This window comes from Cladophialophora carrionii (genome assembly GCF_000365165.1).
Source record: "Cladophialophora carrionii CBS 160.54 unplaced genomic scaffold supercont1.2, whole genome shotgun sequence".
In the NCBI taxonomy this organism is placed as follows: domain Eukaryota; kingdom Fungi; phylum Ascomycota; class Eurotiomycetes; order Chaetothyriales; family Herpotrichiellaceae; genus Cladophialophora; species Cladophialophora carrionii.
Genome location: NW_008481827.1, coordinates 2567953 through 2588039, shown reverse-complemented (window position 1 = coordinate 2588039; position 20087 = coordinate 2567953). Strand labels below are relative to the sequence as shown.

Here is a 20087-nt window from a genome sequence, read left to right as displayed (position 1 = left end):
GAGGACGTCTGCAATGGCCTTATGGAATCCCATGTCCGTCCGCTAAAATACCTGCCATCTTGCTACTCACTTTCCACCTAACGCCATGGCACCGTTCAACGAAAAGGACACCAAGTTATACCGCAGTGATGTCGCCTCAGGCGGTCGAATGCTCTCGGCCGCAGAGCGCGAGAAACTCCTGCAATCATATCTCCCCGCGCCAACATCAGGCACACCAGAGACGAATTCCCAGTCGACCGACCAACCTGCTCGGCGAAAGTCTCGTGGCCACAAGCGACGGGTTCGACCATTCCTCAAGGCGAAGCTTCATTTCCTGATCTTCTTCCTCATCCAACTCGTTTTCGGCATCTACATCCGCGTGCGCCAGATTTACCATGCCACGGTCTACAGATTACTGGCCATCCGACATTACCACCACCGCACGCCAGAATACATCCAAAGAGACGTTCAGAACCTCGACCGCGTCCCCGAACACCTGAGCGTGATTTTGAAATTCAAGACGGAAGAAGACGGAGGGCTCGAAGCCCTGATGGACGAAGTGGCAGAGTTGTGTGCCTGGTCCGCAGCTGCGGGGATTCCCTTGCTGAGCGTCTACGAAAAGTCGGGCATCCTCAAAACATACATGACACCGCTACAAGAGCTGGTGAAGCAGAAGTTGGCATCATACTTTGGTCCGCCGCCCGCGGCGCCGAGGCTTCGAGTATTCGCTCCCAACCATGCCTCGATAAGTTCGTCAAGGACACCCTCACCGCACATACAAGCGCAATCAGCAGACGGGGGCCCAGATGGACGACCGCACCTCGATCTCCTCCTCCTATCGGCCACGGATGGGAGAGAAACCTTGGTCGACCTCACCCGCACGTTGGCGGAGATGGCACAAGCCCACAAGATCGATCCCAAGGACATCACCTCCAACCTGATCAACGCCGAAATCAGCGCCACGACAGCAGTTCCCAGCTCAAGAACACGAGATGGACCCAAGCCTGCAGGTAAAGAAGTGGAAGCAGGGGAGCCTGATCTCGTCATTGTCTTTGGACCTACCGTGAAGCTGGATGGCTATCCGCCGTGGCAGATCCGGCTCAGCGAGATCTACTGCGTGGGCGATTCAGGCGGAGATGTCTCCGGGAGCGGCAGCACGAGGGTCGAGTACCAAGCTTTCTTGAGGGCGCTGTGGAGGTATGCGGGAGCGAAGTTCAACTTTGGACGGTGATTTTTGCCTGTAAGAGTATTATCATGGACCTTTTTTTCCGACTTGCACCGTGCAAGCGCCCGTAAGATTAGACTGTCCTTGTCCTCGAAGCTATCAGACTGTACACCAATACCAAAATAGATACCCTAGAGGTGATTTGAATTCGAAGCTCCAAGTTCTGGTTGACGCAGCTGACTCCAATCACGACTGCTAGCATTGTCTTGCTCGTAGATATCCCCCCAAGGTCACTATCTTTCAGGGTCTCGGTGCTTCACCTTCGAGTTGCTTCCGTCGCAACCGTGGCGAGAACCATTTCCCGTCGAGCCTCTTCTTTCCCATTCTGCCTGACATGCCATGCGGGCGTCGCCTAGCAGTTGCGCCATCAAGCGCCCAATGCTTGCGCGTGACCACCCCCTCCGAGGTGTGATGCTCGAGGAGCTAGTTCTCTATACTCATTTTTACAAAGTGACAACGCGCACAGCGACCTGAGTATATCCGTTAGTAAGATGCTTAGGAACGCAAGCCTGAGCTATTCACCAGAGAGGTAAACCAGTGCATACGCAACACATTGGTATGTTGAATGAGGCGCGCACTCACTCCAGCGGAGGGGAGCTCCACCCAGCCCATCCAAGGTGAACCACGCCGGGAAGCCGCCGAAGGGGTCTTCGCGCTGAAGGGATTTCTTATTGCACGTTCTAACCGCCCAGGCTCGGCCTTGTCGCAGGGACCAAGTGTGCGGGCGGGTAGACTGGCTGGAGCTGGGCGTGTATCATTTTGCACAGCGAGGTGGGTGATGTTGATCATGCCGTTGCCTGCACCATCACTTCAATGGCCTGTCGGTCGTGGCGACACCACTCGTCTCCCTGTCAGAATTTAGTCATCACTTTCGTCATCGTAGCCTGTGTATATCTCCCACATCTCGTCTGCTCGGTTGGACGCTATGAGCGAATGCAACACACGTTCGTAAGTCCACATGGTCACAGCTGACGCCGGAGCAGCCTATGGTTGGCCAGTCCGATCAGTATCAGAGCAGACCACTCGCGAAGGAGGGGATTACTCACTTTGACCAGGCTCACAGTCAGGCCCCTGTACCAGCCACGGTAGCCTTCTTTCATCCAGATCGTAGCAAGTGCTCGAAGGACGCCCTGATTGTACTCTGGGATATTTGTGTGGATGTACCGCCCCCGCGTTGGCCCCTGGACTTGCAATCTCTTCCGCACGAGGTCAAGCGGGAAGACCGCCGTCTTTGCAAACACGCTCGCAAAGATGCCGGCAGTGGCGTCGCCGGATCCAAAGGGCAGCGTGGCGCCGCCGATGTGTTGGTGGAGGAACTCATAGCTCATGAAGAAAAGACCCATGTACGGCACGATCTGGCCGACCGCAGCACTCAAGCCCCGAAAGAAGCCGCCGGGTCCTTCGTGGCGAGTGATGTCTCGTACCGAGCCGATCAAGCTTGTGTAGATACGATCCGACCCCTGGGCAGCAAACCTCGTCCGCAATAGATCCAGCGGGTAAGTCACAGTCGTGGCCGCGGCTCCGGCTCCAGCACCACTGATGAAGCTTTCCACAGACGGTGGCGCCCTGGTCGGTAATAAGGCCTGGGCTTGAGTGATCGTTCGATATGTCGTGAATTGAATACCACCGTACGCAACGTACATGACCTCGGCGGGGATGTTCCCCTTCCACAGAGCACGAATCCCCTCCTGCCTTACGATGGCGCGTAACGTGGAAAAGACGCCCTTGTAAATGGGGCCTTTGATGCCATCGCACGAAAAGGGATCGGAGAGCGAATGAGGTTGGAGCTGGAGGCGGATCTTCACTACGTCGAGAGGCGCGATCACGAAGCGGGACACGAGGCCTGCTATGCCGCCGGCGACAACGACTTGCTGTCTCGTGCCCTGAAGACGGGGAATAAGTAATGGATGGTGCAGCGCGTTCAACGCGTACGGACGAAGGGAGCCGACTTACCTCATCCTTGAGGCGCTCGATGTCCCTCGACATGCGCGTTGGACTCGACACGCAAGCCGCTATACAGCAGCAGAGAATGTGGTTGACAGCTTGGACCGGCCCGTGGTAATTTAGAGAAGAGGAGACGGGCGATGATGTCGTTTTGCCCTCTATCGAGATTCTGTATCCCGGTCACAGGCTTGCCAGATCGAGGCAAGTCTTAGCGAGATGGGTGGTCGCGCACGTGATTTCGCGTTCGCCTGTGTAAGAAGGCAGCTTCTGTTCTTTGCACGATCAAGTGATGGCGATTTCTAGTAGGTGCAGGAGTGCGGTTCGCAGAGCAGGTAGCTTCGTGGACAAGCATTTCTATCGCTAGGTCATGAATGGCTGAGTGCATCTTCGCGAGAGTGGCCGTTCGGTGGCCGGATCCAACGCAATAGCCACGCATCAAGTATATGCCTTCGCCTGTCCTATTCTGTGCGCCGTTGCTCTATCTCTGTGCCTCCGTGACTGAAATCGCAGGGAAACTGTGTTGTATTGAAGCCGCCATCTGTTGTGCCTTGTCAAAATCGTGGAACGCAAGATCGGGTGGTAACCAACACGCCGTCCTCCTTGCTTTCCATAGCGACAAATCGTTCCAGATAGGAACGTTGGCATCAGGATAGCATGTCTCTCGAGGACGGACTCGAAGGGACGCGCCCATTGTCCAGTCTTGTGGTCTACGCTGGCCGTGTTCTATGTAGTGAATTTGAGATGAAGACCGAGATACGAGGCGGGGCTGTCTGCCTTTCAAAATCTAAAGCGCGCGTCATGAAGTCGTTCGACTGCCTGTAGCAGGACAATGAGCTGAACACACTACAGCATATTCACCACTTGGTGACAAAGATCTCGCCATCGAGAACATCACGGTCAATGATGGTTCTCAATGGTTCGCTGGCGCATCTGCATGTACGAAAATGTTCCGCAATCCTCGAGAGAACAAATCTATGCCGGTAGACGACCGAGTCCTTCCCTCCACGGGCCGCCCACCGACTCCTCCTCCCCCAGGCCTGAAGGCAAGCCCTTACTTCTCTCTGCCAACCAAGAACGCAAAAGCACAGGCGAAGCCGGCTGAAAAGATCCGCTCGCCGATGGCAAAGACTCCTGTGATCGGCCGCCAACTTGCCTCCAAAACCACGTTTGCGAAGAAGACCGGCAACCAGAGTATATTGAACTTCTTTGAAAAGGCGAATACACGGGAAGAGGCTCAAGCCCTTGCAAGCGCAGCTGCCCCGCTGTTCTTCAAGGATGCACAGCAAAGCGGTATAGCCGCGAGCTCGGCTGCGGAGGAGACGAAGTTCAACGAAGATGCAACACCGGTCAAGCGGAGGCGGGTTGATGACGACGAGGATTTTGAGACTGCAGTTGGCACACCCTCTCCTAAAATCCAGAATAGCCCCACTGAAGCCACCAGGATCGAACATGCGGGTGCCTTGGGTACAGAGCAGGCAGAGCGACCCAGAAGATACAGAGCGGGATTCTTGGACGACTCGAGTGACGAGGAAGATAACGACTGGACTGCAGCTATCAGTGGTGCAGCTGCCGACGACACCGATGAGTCGAATCAAGTACGAGGACTAGACACTGAAGAGTCTTTGGACGCCATTGACCCCAATACACGCCAGAGCCTAACGAGAATTGCCACCAAACAGTTCAACTCGGGTTCTGGATCTGCGGCAGTCGGATCTGCGGACGAAAATATCCCTGGACGTTCAGGAGTCCTTGCAGGAGATGTTCCAGCACTGAACCGTGAGGCCACAAGTGTTTTCGAGGCTGGCGAGTTCGGGGACGAAGACTTCGTGAACGACGAGTTCTTCGAGGGTGGAGAGGAGTTTATGGAGCGCCGATGGATGGAAGAGCAACGAGAGATGGGCATGGAATTCGATGACGAAGATTCGAAATCAGAGGCTGACAGTGTATGGACACCACGGAGCTATGTCGAAGATGAGCCCCCTGGCGAATCAAATGAAGAATCCCCGGGTCTAGCAGTATGTCCCGTATGTATCGGAAGCATTGCAGGACTATCTGAGGCACAGATATCGAGTCATGTCAACGCTTGTCTCGACAACAAGGCCGTCCCATTACCAATGAAACCTGAACCGGATACCACAACACTGAAAGCAAAGCCACTCAGGCGCAAAGCCTCAGACGCCGCCTCGGCGACGGCTTCTCTCAAGCGATTCCAGCGCGCGGCAATTGCACGCCCTGGCCAGTCCAACCCCTTTGGCTTGGATAAAGACTCTAAAGGAGGCTCAGCGTTCACCCGACTCATGTCTGGTCACGCAGAAGACGCCGCCTGGGCCGAAGCGGCCTCGAATGAAAACCAATCTCGTGGAAAGCCAGCATATCAGCGAACATGCCCGTTTTATAAGATCATGCCGGGCTTCTATATCTGCGTCGACGCCTTCCGCTATGGTAAGGTTGAAGGTCAGAACGCTTACTTTCTCAGCCATTTCCATAGTGATCACTACATTGGCCTCACATCCTCCTGGTGTCACGGCCCGATCTACGCCAGCAAAGTCACATGCAACCTCATGCTGCAGCAACTGAAAGTCGACCCGAAATGGGTTGTTCCGCTCGAGTTCGAGAAAAAGGTCGAGATACCCGACACAAACGGAGTTTTGGTGACAATGATCCCGGCGAATCATTGTCCTGGTTCGTCACTATATCTCTTCGAGAAAGTGACAGGCAAGAATAAAGATGGATCGGCCAAGCTGACTCGAATACTTCATTGCGGCGACTTTCGAGCTTGTCCTGCGCATGTCGCCCATCCACTTTTGCGTCCCGACGTTGTCGATGCCATCACCGGTCAGACGAAGCAACAAGTTATCGATACTTGCTACCTAGACACGACCTATCTGACACCCAAATACGCTTTTCCCAGCCAGCAGGATGTCATTGATGCTTGTGCTCAGATGTGTGTTAGCCTATCGAAAGAGATCGTCGATTCGAGCGACAATTGGGAAAAGGTCAAAGCCGATCGCGCCGGGAGCGTGATGAAGAAGTTCTTAGAACAAGGCGATAGTGAAGTCGTCGACGCTGGACTCGAGCAGACGGAGAAGAAACCTAAACCGCGTGGCCGTCTTCTCGTGGTAATCGGCACCTACTCCATCGGCAAAGAACGAATCTGCCTCGGAATAGCCAAAGCGCTAGGCTCCAAGATCTACGCGCCTCCGGCGAAGATGCGCATATGCAGGTGTCTCGAGGACCCGGAACTGGACGCTCTGCTCACTGATAATCCACTCGAAGCACAAGTACACATGACACCACTGATGGAAATCCGCGCTGAGACACTGCACGACTACTTGATCGGCTACAATGGTCATTTCGCCCGTGTCGTCGGTTTCAGGCCTACTGGTTGGTCCTACCGTCCTCCCACGTCTCGCTTCACCGAGAACCCGGCCGTCGGCACAGTTTTGCATTCCGAGGGTTGGAAGACGCGCTATTCGATGCGTGATCTCGCCCCTCAACGAGGGAGTACGAGGGAATCGAATTGTTTCGGAGTTCCCTATTCTGAGCACAGTTCATTCCGCGAGTTGACCATGTTTTGCTGCGCTCTGAGGATTAATCGCATTGTGCCCACAGTCAATGTAGGGAGCGCCAGGAGTAGGGAGAAGATGAAGGGATGGATTGAGAAGTGGGAGGTCGAGAAGAGGAAGAACGGCATTTTCAAAGTCGAGGTTGGCGCCGAGGGATGGGGTTCAGGAGATGGGCAGTTGAGGTATGGAGTGTGAGACAAATGGTGTCTGGTCAACTAGGTAGTTCCTTTAGACCTTGAATGGTTGTACAATTCCATGGAGACGAGGTCGATGTATTGTGCCTCGAGAAAATACCGTACCGTGCTTGGCCACCGGCTGATACGGTGTCGCTCTGCCACTATCGGAGGGCCGGATGGACACGCTATCTGAATGGCAACTTCAGCGGCTGTAGCAACCAGATAATTGCTTTCGCAAATCTTCAAGCTCTCCGCCGCTTTTGCTGCGTTCTGTAGAAGCCGAGTGGACCGACGCTTCTTGTCAGCATCACTGGGCTCTCTCTAGCAGCACAACAGGCACAACTGCTGACGTTCTCAGAGTTCAAGACGGGTCGGAACAGCTTGACCGCATCCAACCCTGGGTGGTTGCGATCATGGAGCGAGTCTCCGACTGGACGCTTGTCTGTCTTTCGCGCCCGACCGGACATTTGACAATCTATGCCATGCCATGTCGTGCACTGTGCCTTTCGCGTCTTTGATTCGCGCAAGTCCCCATAATTCAGCCCTCGAAATCCTTATAACCCCCGACCTCCCACATTTCGGGCACTCAAGCCCCCTTAGCCTTCCCCTGTAATGCCTCCCGCCGACATGCATCTTCTAACAATCCCCGATCGACCTTGTCCGGTGGGAGGTGCACATACCGCACGACACTGCCGCGGATGAAGATGTTGCGCACGCTCGAAAGATGCGGGTATTTCAGCTCGTCGAGGACGACGATATCATCGAGCTTGATGTTGAGGTATTGGTCGACGGATTTGAGGGTGCCGCGGATGGAGATGTCGTTCTTGAGCTCGACCGTCACGGTTTGTTGGGTCAGGGTTTTGAAGAAGCTGTTGTAGAAAAGGAAGGTCAGTACGTCTTGGGGGGGTAGCAGGGACAGGGTTTTGACCATTTACCTGAAGAAGAGCATGTCGGGCTTGTAGATGGAGAGGCCGGTGAGATGAGGCGCCGGTAGGATTATATCGCTGCTGCTGTTCTCGTAGACTTGAGTTGCGGGCTCCAATTACTCGCCTAGGATCTATCGAGCGCGCGGCTTCAGCGTGCTCACGGAACTACGAAGGATCAGTGAGGACATGGTACACAGTACGAGTACGAGGAGAATGTCATTGAAGCCGCACTCACGCACTAGTGGCCCTGCGGCGCGCGGAATCGATGCCAAGAATCTGTGGGGAGGCTGCCACTGAGGCTCTTTGATTTGCAGGACTAAGATACGGCGCATCATTCTAGCTGCTCTGTGCGTTTCGTTTCGCGGTCCAATTCTATTCTTCAGTGGTTGTAATTTCCCCCTCGTGCCCTTCCTGTTGGTGTATGGTACTTTTCATGAGTCTTAGCGTGCGTTTATCTTGTCTCGTCATTGTCGTGACGCATGCTACTACAGCTGCAGCCGATTGTCTGAGACTCCTCGCCTCCTCTGGACGAATCCCTCGCTTACGAGTATCGTGCACGAAGTTGGCAAAGCAATGCCAGTGGCTCGGTAACGGCGCCTGAAGCGAACAATGTGGCGCAATCACCGTGGCGAGCTTTGCCTTTCTGGTTGAGGCCAATCTGCGCCTATGATGTCAACGACAACTTGTATCATTATCGATCGCATTTCTCCTCCTCTTCCCCAGCGGTTGAGGTCCCGTTTCCTGGCGGATCGTCAGGTGCTTTTCATGGTAGGTTCCGTAGGCGACGGTCTCAGCCAGTCAAGCTTGCAGCGCAATATTGCCTTGGAAAACTCAGGCTATGTCTTGCTTGAGGCGACATGTGCCTTTTGTCGATGTACTGCCCAGCTTTCCCTGTAGCAGGACGCATTTCGTTTCATTTCTAGTCTTGTTCTCGTCGTTCTATCCCAACTTGGGTTCATAACACTGCTGCAGGTCTTACATTGGGCATTCCAGTTTCCTCCGACGCAAGGTGGAAGTGATATCTATATACTCCAAGTTAAAAGACATCAACACGACCACTCAACGCGCAACAAGCGGTCCAGTAGGCCTTGCGTCGCTTTCAGATGTCACAGACTCAGCTGCGAACACGGGCACACGCAGCTGTTGACTATGAGGAACAAGCCCAGAAGCTCTCTCTAGAACCCTCGACGAACGGTGAAGATCCCGATGCATCAGGTCATGCGGTCGAAGCGAACTTCATCACTCCCCTCGATCCCGTTATCGAGACTGCCGATGGCAACAGGCTGCCAGCAGTTCCCGTCCAGGAAGCGCACAAGATCAATCTGCTGAAGAACCGTTCGGAAGGCCGATCATACCACCCTGTGCGGCCGAGAGGGTTAACGCGCTTTGACAGGCAGAACGCAGGGGTCGGCGCAGTCGACAGGAATGAATTGTTAAAGGACGACCAGGAAAGCGAGTCGAGTCGGCTAGATGAGGCCATCCCCGTCCTACATACCCATCCGCTCTTTCCGCCCCTGCCTCTATACGGACCTCCTTCGCTGCTGCGCAATCTGCAGTGCATTTTCTTCCGCACAACATCGGCTTTCCTGTCAACGGCATTTCTCGCTGTTGTTGTCCTTGGAGCGATCTTCACCTCGACACCCCACCTCATCAGATATGTGTGGCTGTGGCTCACATTTCGAGATCCAGCCAAGCAGAGACCATTCTACGAAGAAGAACACAGGCGTGCGGCGATACGCAACGAGAAAGAGCAGGAATGGAGCTCCCGGAAGAGGAAGCGCTCTGCATCCGCCAATAATGAGACAAGAGAATGCACAAGTCCGCCGGGAGACGAATACACACCTCTAGAGGGAGGCCCGGACAAATTGGTATGCGACATCAGATATTATGCCCGTCGTGTCGGGCTCGATGCCGAACAGTTCAAGGTGCAAACTGAGGATGGGTTTATCCTGACACTGTGGCATATCTACAATCCGAACGAGTACAAGCCTAAAGCAGATTCGGGCAGAGAGCCTGATTCTCCCGTCGTTTTCTCAAAATCCCAAGAGGACCTCCAGCCACATATTCCCAAACAGTATCGCGACGGTGATAGGAGGTATCCGGTACTCTTAATGCACGGCCTGTTACAGAGCGCTGGAGCTTATTGCTCAAACGACGACGACAGCCTGGCATTCTTCCTTTGCAAATCTGGATACGACGTGTGGTTGGGTAACAACCGGTGCGGCTTCGTACCTGAGCACAGTCTTCTGAAATACCATGACCCGCGTATGTGGGCATGGAACATGCGACAAATGGGAGTGATGGACCTACCTGCGCTCATGTCCCGCGTTCTTGAGGAGACCGGATTTGAGAAGCTTGGCCTGGTCTGTCACAGTCAAGGAACCACGCAGACGTTTGTTGCGCTGGCAAAGGAGCAACGCCCGGATTTGGGAGACAAAATTAGCGTCTTTTGCGCGCTCGCTCCAGCAGTCTACGCTGGGCCTCTGATCGGGAAGATGTATTTCAAATTTATGCGCGTGATATCGCCAGCGATGTTCAGAATTTTCTTCGGTATTCACGCCTTCATTCCGTTAATGATGGCAATGCACCGCACGTTACCTGGCAAACTCTATGGCGCGATGGGCTACCGAGTCTTCTCATTCCTGTTCGACTGGACCGATACACGATGGGATCGTGGTCTCCGGGATCGACTGTTCCAGTTCTCCCCGGTCTACGTCAGTGCCGAAAGCATGCGATGGTGGCTGGGACGCGAGTGCTTCGCAAGACAGAAGTGCATCCTTGCAACGCGAGAAGACTGGCAAACGGAGGATGTGGAGGATGAGGAAAGGGAAGAAAGCCGCGAACGGGCGATGTCTCGAAGTTCCGATCGTGGCCAAACGGCTTGGTATGATGAACATGTCCCTCCTATAGCACTCTGGGTGGCGGGGAGCGACGAACTTGTCGACGGCAGGAGACTTCTCAGGAGGTTCGAACGTGGTCGCGAGCCCCATGTCCAAGTGGTGCATAGCAAGGTTATTGAGGAGTACGAGCATCTCGATGTCATTTGGGCATTGGACTCCATAGAGCAGGTCGGCAAGGAAGTTCGACAGGTGCTCTGGCAGACGATGCCGGAGGGAGCGAGGCGCATATGCAGGAAGGTGTCTGGGGTTGACGATGTGGTGGAGGCGAGAGATCAACGCTCAGAAGACCGACATTAGTAATTCTCAGCGACGAGCATAGCGTTGATGTCCGTATGTGCAGAAGCAATAACTACAAGAGACGTTCAAGATTGATATACCCCTCGGGCGCTTTTATCAGGAGCGAATCAACATAGTGCTTCGGCGGGTGGAAGGTCGCCAAAACCTGGAGAAGGTCGACGCTCTTTTGACTCGATTGGGCAGGCATATGCGGTACTCGACGAGCCGCAAGCCGCTGCCAGCGATCACGCACCCAGCTATCGCTGCGTGTCGCGGGTTGCCGATGATCCAGACTCGGAGATGACAGATGTAGGCATATCAGGTTGAACGTCGAGGGCAAATTAGCAAAAACAAAGTCCTGGTCTGGCATACAATATACGAATATGCTGCCGAACATGAGGTCAGCCAACTTAACCCCTCGTCAGTCGAGGTTGATTACGACGCTAGGGTTCCTGTGCTTGATATCTCTACGAGTACTGTGAAGGCTCTAGCTTCTCGACCCTTACTGTGTCGAGTCAGCACGAAGATAGGAAATATATTACGGAGTACATACAGCGAGAATTGCCTCACCGATAAGAGATGGACAATGGGAAGCGCGGCTATACCACGCGACCACGGGTCAGATGTACTAGTACCCGGTACTCGTACACTGCTGGAATATTCTATACGATATCATACCTGACCGACGACCTCGTGGCGTGCAGGTTGCAACCGAAGACAGGCATCAACACCCTGGAATCGAGTATTTTGATATCCGGGGTGTCTGCGGTAATTGTTTCAAGTGGACGCAGACCCGGTTAGGCTTGCCCATCCGCGCCTTAGGCACCCTTAGCTACGTCAAGTAGGCTCTTAGACTCTTAGGCTCTTAGCAGGGCGGCCTCGATTCTTCTCCCTCCTCCGCAACTTTCCCCTCTCCTCGTGCTCTTATCTTTCGCCTCGCTAACCAGCGGCCACTCACCTTTCAGCAAAATCTCGCCTGGTGTCATCCTTCGTGATTGCCCTTGTAGCTCTGGAGAAAGCTGGTGCTTCACGATCTCCACCCGACCGATAACCAGCGTCAACTTACCCGATGAAGCCCTAGCTGAGTGCCTGGGATGGCCAATTAGTCCCTGATGCCTCCAGTCCTCGCGGCCTTTTGACGTCTCTGAGAGGCTCGACAGCTTCGTCGGCCGCTTCCCAGCCGGTGCCATGCTTTTTGGCGTTGTGGTTCCCTAACTAACGATGCGATGCTTGATTATCCATTCCCTTCATTTCTGTTATGAATACGAGTAGGTGGCCCTCCATCTGTTGCCCATCCTCTGCGCACTCTTCCAGCAATTCGTTCCTCATTGCGCCGCTGCTGTGGGAGCTGGTGACAGACACTCGACCACGAACCCATACGATCCTCTCAGGCTTGACACGGCCAGACGTCACTGTACATATTCCATGAACACAACCTGCAGTCCGGCGACGCAACAACACACGCGGCCCCCGCAGCCATGAGCGCCGAGCGCAACTTCAGTACTGCCTCGCAGACACATCGCAGGTCTGTCGCAGAAGAGCCTGTTACATCAGTGTTGGCTGGAACCGAAGTGCCGGTGTTTGACCGAGAGTTGACGGCCGATGAAGAGGTTCTCGCTGCTCTTGGTTACAAGTACGTTTGCATTAGCTGTGCGCCTCGACCGAGATGTATGCTGATGCAAGGATAGACCAGAATTCAAGCGTGAATTCTCATTATGGACCTCGTTTTGTGTGTCTTTCGCCGTCCTTGGCCTGTTGCCGTCGTTCGCCTCGACGCTCTGGTATGGCATGGGATATGCTGGAACCCCTGGTATGGCGTGGGGATGGCTGATCGCCATGGGCTTCATCCAATGCGTCGCTATGGGCATGGGTATGTCTGGATTGCGCCTTGAATCGCCTTCCTGGTGTCAACCCTCTTTTACTGACCTCATGCCAGCTGAACTGTGCTCGTCCATGCCCACCTCAGGTGGTCTTTACTACGCCTCAGCAGTCCTTGCTCCTCCAGGATACGGTCCCATCGCGGCCTGGATCACCGGATGGTCCAACTGGCTGTGCCAGGTCACGGGCGCGCCGTCCGTCAATTATGCACTGGCTTCGATGATCCTTGCGGCAGGGTCAATCCACGACCCCGACTACGTGCCCCAAAACTATCAGGTTTTCCTCCTGACAACCCTGATCATGATTGTCCATGCGTGCATATCTTCGATGCCCACCCGTTGGATTGCGACGTTCAACTCGTACGGAAGTACCTTCAACATCATCGCCTTGGTGATCACGGTCATCACCATCCCGGCGGCGACGAACAGGACTTCTCAAGGACTACCTCGCTTCACCAAGAGCAGCACGGTCTGGGGCAATTTCTACGAAGGCACAGATTACCCTAACGGCGTGGCTGTGCTCATGTCATTCATTGCCGTGATCTGGACCATGTCCGGCTATGATGCGCCTTTCCATCTGGCAGAGGAATGCAGCAATGCCAACATCGCCAGCCCGCGCGCAATCGTGCTCACGTCCGGTGTGGGCGGATTAATGGGTTGGTTCCTGCAGCTGGTCGTGGCGTACACGGTCATCAGCATCGACGACGTTCTCGACTCAGACCTGGGCCAGCCTTGGGCGTCTTACTTGTTGCAGATCCTGCCTAAGAACACGGCTTTGGCTATTCTATCCATGACCATCATTTGCGGCTTCTCCATGGGTCAAGGATGCATGGTCGCGGCATCGCGAGTCACCTTTGCCTATGCCCGCGACGGCTGCTTTCCCCTCTCCCGGTATTGGGCTCATGTCAATCCAATCACCAAGACTCCGGTCAACGCGGTCTGGTTCAATGCGGTGATCGGGATTTTACTCACCCTGCTCCTCTTTGGAGGAGAAGCATGTATCGGAGCCATTTTCAGCGTGGGCGCCATTGCGGCCTTTGTCGCATTCACCATCCCCATCACCATTCGAACTTTCTTTGTCGGCAGCCGTTTCCGCCGCGGACCGTGGCACCTTGGCAAGTGGTCCTACCCCATCGGCGTGGCGTCGACCTGCTTCACCTTGTTGATGATCCCTATCCTCTGCCTTCCCAGTGTGACGGGCAAGGACCTGGATGCCTCACTCATGAACTGGACATGCTTGGTCTGGGGTGGTCCAATGTTGGGGGCTTTGGTGTGGTGGGTCGTGGACGCTCACAAGTGGTTCAAGGGCCCGAAGGTCAATATCCAGCATATGATGCTCGGACGGGGCGACAATGTTCTCGAAGGCAAGGATCAGGGCTCGGACTCAGGCAGTGGAATTTCTCCCGCCGTCTTGGTTGGTGCGGACAAGGCTGATTCGAAGGTGTGAGGGACTCTACCACAGTAGAAACATTTTACGAGATGAAATCTTTGGGGCAGGGATCTTTGTCCACCCCGCGATGTGATCCAGGCATACCCAGTACGAGTATCAGTATAGCAGTAGATGGATGTGTCTCCCGAGTAGCTGTGGTAATTTGATTCAAATCGCTCCGAGATTCTTGCTTCACATTCCTGTCCAATCGCCGCAGATCACATCGTCCATTTCAGCTGCTCCCAGACCAAGCCACATCTAATTTCGACTTCCTGGCCCCAGGGGTCCTTAAGGCTCTCAGGCTTTCAGCTGGACCGTTGCACGTGCCCTGCGTCAGAGGAAAAGGACCGACAGCGGATGTAAAAGTACCACGGGGGATTCGCGTCCCCATTGGCGACCTCGCTGTGGCCAGGCTGATTGCTTCCAGAAAACTTGGAACACTCGCGATCGGCACCGAGATTGAACACACATCAGTCGAAGCTGGAGTGGGCACTCGTGGCCCGGGGACAATCTATCGGCGTTGCCAATAGCGACGCTGGCTCGGCCTTCACTTGACTCGCGCGATAAGCTTCGAAAAGCCTTGACAAGACGCACCTGGCGATAGGGCTTAAGACGGTCCGGTGCGGAGTATGTACTGACCTCTTACGCTTCTTCTGTGGTTGTACACAAGTACCTCGTTCACGTACAGAGCCGGCGAGCTACCGGCAACGCTCGTCCAGGGACATCCACTGGCGGCTTGCTTCTCCCTCCGACGCCCATGTCACGAGGCAATTTGTAGTACTGGGTATCTCTTTGTCACCGTCCGCCTCCCCGTTCACGCTCGCGGACCTCTCGCCATCCAAATCGCACTACGAGACAGGCAATCCACTCACGAGCTGGAAGCTGGTGGAGGAGCTACCTACAGTTACATCACCAGGATGGCTCGGCCAGTCCTAGGTAACGGCCTAGGCGACGAAGGATCCTGCGCGATCGACGACCTGCTTCAAGAGGCAACGATCCTCCGACCAGCCTCCACTTTCCCCCACAACTCAAGCAAGATGAAGCTTTATCAAGCTCCCGCCGGCAGACCACGACCAGGACCAGCGCTACTTCGTACAGTATCTCGGCTGACGATGCAACCTTCCTATCGAGGGTTATAGTGCAGCCCTAGAGTCCGCACGTCATGCGACAACTTACCAGTCGCAGTGCACAGATCTGCTGTACGAGGGTCGGAAGGTAGCTCAAGGCAAGCTAAGAAGGTCAAAGAGCCACGATGCGGGTGGCCCATAAATACAAACTCTGTGTCGCGGTGCCACCAAAGTTCTCTTCTCTGTCACCTCTGCGCTTGTCCCAGAGCTTCTGGCAGTCATGCATTTCTCGACATTGCTGACGGCGTCGCTGGCGGCTGGCGCGCTTGCGCAGTCCGTCTCGGTCTCCAACCCGCACAAGAGGGCGAAGAAGGTGGTCAAGCGAGCTCCATTGCAGCGTGATCACCTGCCTCTGGCGAAGCGACAATCGCAAAGCTACCTGACACCTCAGACTGAGCGTAGGTGTCCCATCTGGCGATTCTGCCGCAGCCCAGCAGAGGACTGACCGAGCATAGCGTTCGAGGTCAACGGCACCGGTATCCCGGAAGTCAACTTCGACATTGGCGAGTCGTACGCCGGCACGCTGTCCATCGACGGCAATGCCACCAACGAGAATCAGCTGTTCTTCTGGTTCTTCCCCTCGGACAACCCGGCCGCCTCGGACGAAATCACCATCTGGTTGAATGGCGGTCCCGGGTGCAGTTCGCTGGATGGCCTCCTCCAAGAACATGGCCCCTTCCTCTGGCAGAGCGGCACCTACGCGCCCCAACGCAACCAGTTCTCCTTCACCAACTTGACCAACATGGTGTATATCGACCAGCCCATCGGTACAGGCTTCTCCCCCGCTGCAGACGGCGCGCCCGGGAAGATCAGGAACGAAACCGACGTGGCTCGACAATTCGCGGGCTTCTGGAAGAACTTCATGACGACCTTCAACATGACGGGCCGCAAGGTCTACCTGACTGGTGAATCATACGCAGGCATGTACATCCCGTACATCGCCGACTATTTCATCTCCCAGAACAACACCGACTACTACAACGTCGCGGGCATCCAGATCAACGACCCGAGTATCGGGCTCGACTCGGTCCTGATTGAAGGTAAGTTTCGAAGCTTGGGCATCCTGTCAGGGAGGTATTCAACCAACTGATTTGCCTCCAGTGCCTGCCGTGACGCACCTGAACAACTACGCCAATGTGTTCGGACTCAACCAGACGTTCATGACGGCGATCAACAAGAGGGCTCACGACTGCGGCTTTCCCCAGTACATGGACAACGCCTTGACCTTCCCACCCAAGGGCAAGTTCAAGGAACCCGTCAACGCCACCAACGAAAGTACGTGACGCAAGGAAATCGAGGTTCAGCCACGCACCATGCTAATGGCCATACAGACTGCTTCATCTGGGAGGACATCATCGCCGCGGCCATCTACGTCAATCCGTGCTTCAACTTCTACCACCTGACTGGTGAGTTCGGCGCTGTGCACTTTTGTAAACCCAACCTAACAAATTCCAGACTTCTGCCCCTTCCCCAACGACGAACTAGGGTTCCCCTCCGAAGGTGACGGTCCCAACAACTACTTCAACCGCAGCGACGTGCAACAGGCAATCCATGCCCCTCCAACATCATACGCCATCTGCGGCGACCCGGAACTCTTCCCCAAAGGGGACCCATCGCCCCCCTCGTCCTTCACCGTGCTCCCCCGCGTGATCGAACACACCAACAATGTCATCGTCGGCTCCGGCCTGCTCGACTACCTCCTCCTCACCAACGGCACGCTCATGACCCTCAACAACATGACCTGGAACGGCAAGCAGGGGTTCCAGACCAAACCTTCCGGTCAATTCTTTGTGCCGTACAACCCGACGATCGGGTACGCGTTCTACGAAACCTTCACCCAGGCCCAGATCCCCGAGCTGCCCGTGGGGTTGGTGGCTGGTGGAGGCATCATGGGCACGACGCACACGGAGCGAGGTCTCACTTGGGTGACTGTCGACCTGGCCGGGCATGAGATTCCGCAGTACGTGCCCGGGGCCAGTTACCGGCAGTTGGAGCTGTTGTTGGGGAGGATCAAGAGCTTGACGCAGATTGATCCCCATTTCACGACCCAGAGCGGGAATTACTCTGGTAGTACGCCTTTGTAGTGACCGTGCGCGGGTGGTGACATAGGGATGAACATGTACGAGGAAAGAGAGAGAGGCTAATGATATTCCAACGAGGCTAATTAAATACTCTAGTAGTCTACGCGAGTAGAGGTGTATGTAGTAGTATCGATGAACGAAGGACCATGTATCCAAAGTTCCCTACCCAACTCTCGTACGGTCACGCAGACAGTCAGCACCCGATCGTCGGTCAGTGGATGCGATTCGGCTGCACGAGCGTGATCCGACTTTCGACACGTGAGCCGTGAGATATGGATGGTCACGAGATTACCATTTATCGTCCCCGTATGAGCAAGGGGCTGGTCACTTACTCATCTCCCACTCGTAAAGAACCGAAATACAGTACATGTTCCTTGCAGAGTACGAGGTACAAGTACAGTACATCCACTATGTGGGTATTAGTGTGTCCACCGCATCTCTGTATCGGACCACAGCCGAAATCCCTCAGGAACCCGATGAGAAGTGTCGGAGTCATCCCGACCCGATGGCGACAGACCGACAGAGAGATAATTCTTGCTCGCGTGGACTTCGACAAGAGGCGCATTGACGAGAGGGTAAGACAGGACAAGATAAGGTGAGTTACCTGATCCCAACCCGTTAATTAGCCCCCTTTATTTTCTGTGGTTTGTACATTCTGCGAGGATCCGATCAGTGTTGCGGGTGAGATCGATACTCTGCCTGTCTGTGTCTTCACCTGGCTGGCCATCCCCTACACCTAGCCATATCCTACGCCTGGCCAGACCCTACACCTAGCTCTGCCCCTGCTCCTACTTCTATGTAATTACTCATACCTGCTCTCTACCATTCATTCAATTACCTTCTCTGAAATCTACTCTTGACATTCACAACATGGGCTCGATCTTAAATCCGACCCCCACCCCGCCATCCTCAGGCGACATTCTCAGCCTCAACGTCGAGGACCTCCACGCAAGCTATACCGCCCGAAAGCTCTCGCCCGTGGACGTCATCCGGCACGTCTACGCGAAGATATCGACGTACCCTGATCCCGCCGTCTGGATCTACCTGGTCCCGCTGGCCGAAGCGCTGACCCGAGCCGAGGAGCTCGTGGCCACATATTACCAACATGACAGCCATGACGACCGCTCAACGGACCCTCTGTCCCTCCCGCCACTGTTCGGAATGCCCTTCTCGGTCAAAGACTCGATCGACATCGCAGGTCTATCCACCACCCTGGCGTGCCCGAGTTTCGCGTACACGGCGACGGAAACGGCACCCGTGATCGCCAGGATCCTCGCCGCGGGAGGGATTCTCATCGGGAAAACCAACCTCGACCAATTCGCCACGGGGCTCGCCGGGGTGCGGTCCCCCTACGGCGCACCCCGCTGCGTGTTCGACGGCGAGTACATCTCCGGGGGCAGCTCTTCGGGCTCCGCCGTCAGCGTGGCCGCCTCGTTGGTCTCCTTCACCGTGTGCACGGACACGGGCGGCAGCACGCGCGTGCCCGCGGCGCTGAACGGGCTCGTCGGCCTGAAACCCACGCTCGGCACCGTCAGCGCCGTGGGCTTGGTGCCCGCGTGCAAGAACATCGACTGCGTGTGCGTCATGGGGCGGACCGTGCGAGATGTCCACACCGTGTGGGATGTGATTCGGGCGTTTGACGAGCGCGACGTCTTTGCGCGCCGACACGTGCCGGAGTGGCCTGCGTGGGGCGATCCCGTGCGGTTCGCGATCCCGCCTGCCCACGAGCTGCACGATCATCTTTCCCCGGCGTACGCGGCGCTGTTTGGGAAAGTTGTTGCTACGTTGAGGAGTCAGAGTCAGAGTGACCATTCCCCATGGTGTATCGAGGCCGGCACCGCCACCAGTAACTTTGACTACCACCCCTTCGCGGCCGCGAACCAAATGCTGTACGACTCGTCGATCGTGGCCCAGCGCCTGCTGGCCTTTGACGCGTACATTTCCTCGCACGGCCTGGACGCGGACGACCTGCACCCGGCCATCCGCACGACTTTCCAGCAGGCGCTGGACAACGGGTTCAGCGCCGTGCGTGCGTACGACGACATTTTCAGGCTCGCAGGGCTGAGACGCCACGCCGAGGTCCAGTTCCGCGAGTGTGTCGACGTGCTGGTCGTGCCCAGCACGGTCGACCACTTCACCGTCGCGCAGCTGGACGAGGAACCCATGGTGCGGAACAAGGTCATGGGCCGGTTCACGAATTTCGTCAATCTGCTCGATCTCGCCGCCGTGAGTGTGCCCGTGGGTTGGTGGATCGGGGGAAATGGCAAGAAGTTGCCCTTTGGCGTTACCGTCGTTGGACAGGCCGGGAAAGATAGGGAGATTATGGCTTTTGGGGAGAGGGTCATGAGGATGATGGCTGCGGAGGAGGCGGTGTGGAAGGGGTCATGAGGATGATGTCTGACGAACGAACGAGTCTTCTCACAGTGACGAGCGTAGGAACGCAGCAACGCAGCAACGCAGCAACGCAGGATCTGCTTGTAAGTTTTAGGTAGGTAGGTAGGTCAAATGTCTGGTCACCGTTGACTGTGAGCGTGATCGGGTGCGTGTGGATTATAATACGTCTGCATGTGACATGTCTGCA

General features: G+C 55.5%; 8 protein-coding genes across 8 annotated transcripts; 6 read left to right on the top strand and 2 right to left on the bottom strand.

Moving 5' to 3' along the window:
- Positions 1-85: 85 nt before the first annotated feature.
- G647_03003 (uncharacterized protein) lies at positions 86-1210 on the top strand (the record flags this gene model as incomplete). Its single annotated transcript, XM_008727349.1, has 1 exon — positions 86-1210. One exon carries the CDS (start codon positions 86-88, stop codon positions 1208-1210), a length of 1125 nt encoding a protein of 374 aa, XP_008725571.1.
- An 852-nt stretch (positions 1211-2062) lies between these two features.
- Positions 2063-3190, bottom strand: G647_03002 (mitochondrial thiamine pyrophosphate carrier 1; the record flags this gene model as incomplete). Its single annotated transcript, XM_008727348.1, has 3 exons — positions 2063-2188; positions 2251-3087; positions 3158-3190. 3 exons carry the CDS (start codon positions 3188-3190, stop codon positions 2063-2065), a joined length of 996 nt encoding a protein of 331 aa, XP_008725570.1.
- Positions 3191-4092: 902 nt separating this feature from the next.
- G647_03001 (uncharacterized protein) lies at positions 4093-6909 on the top strand (the record flags this gene model as incomplete). The annotated part of the gene is made up of 1 exon (XM_008727347.1): positions 4093-6909. The coding sequence occupies one exon, from the start codon at positions 4093-4095 to the stop codon at positions 6907-6909; it is 2817 nt and encodes a 938-aa protein (XP_008725569.1).
- A 567-nt stretch (positions 6910-7476) lies between these two features.
- Positions 7477-7839, bottom strand: G647_03000 (U6 snRNA-associated Sm-like protein LSm2; the record flags this gene model as incomplete). Its single annotated transcript, XM_008727346.1, has 2 exons — positions 7477-7759; positions 7826-7839. 2 exons carry the CDS (start codon positions 7837-7839, stop codon positions 7477-7479), a joined length of 297 nt encoding a protein of 98 aa, XP_008725568.1.
- A 1080-nt stretch (positions 7840-8919) lies between these two features.
- Positions 8920-11013, top strand: G647_02999 (uncharacterized protein; the record flags this gene model as incomplete). Its single annotated transcript, XM_008727345.1, has 1 exon — positions 8920-11013. The coding sequence occupies one exon, from the start codon at positions 8920-8922 to the stop codon at positions 11011-11013; it is 2094 nt and encodes a 697-aa protein (XP_008725567.1).
- A 1457-nt stretch (positions 11014-12470) lies between these two features.
- On the top strand, positions 12471-14316 carry G647_02998 (uncharacterized protein; the record flags this gene model as incomplete). The annotated part of the gene is made up of 3 exons (XM_008727344.1): positions 12471-12625; positions 12681-12862; positions 12929-14316. The coding sequence occupies 3 exons, from the start codon at positions 12471-12473 to the stop codon at positions 14314-14316; spliced, it is 1725 nt and encodes a 574-aa protein (XP_008725566.1).
- Positions 14317-15645: 1329 nt separating this feature from the next.
- On the top strand, positions 15646-17509 carry G647_02997 (uncharacterized protein; the record flags this gene model as incomplete). Its single annotated transcript, XM_008727343.1, has 5 exons — positions 15646-15823; positions 15881-16465; positions 16527-16700; positions 16757-16831; positions 16881-17509. 5 exons carry the CDS (start codon positions 15646-15648, stop codon positions 17507-17509), a joined length of 1641 nt encoding a protein of 546 aa, XP_008725565.1.
- Positions 17510-18376: 867 nt separating this feature from the next.
- G647_02996 (allophanate hydrolase) lies at positions 18377-19894 on the top strand (the record flags this gene model as incomplete). The annotated part of the gene is made up of 1 exon (XM_008727342.1): positions 18377-19894. The coding sequence occupies one exon, from the start codon at positions 18377-18379 to the stop codon at positions 19892-19894; it is 1518 nt and encodes a 505-aa protein (XP_008725564.1).
- Positions 19895-20087: the final 193 nt, after the last annotated feature.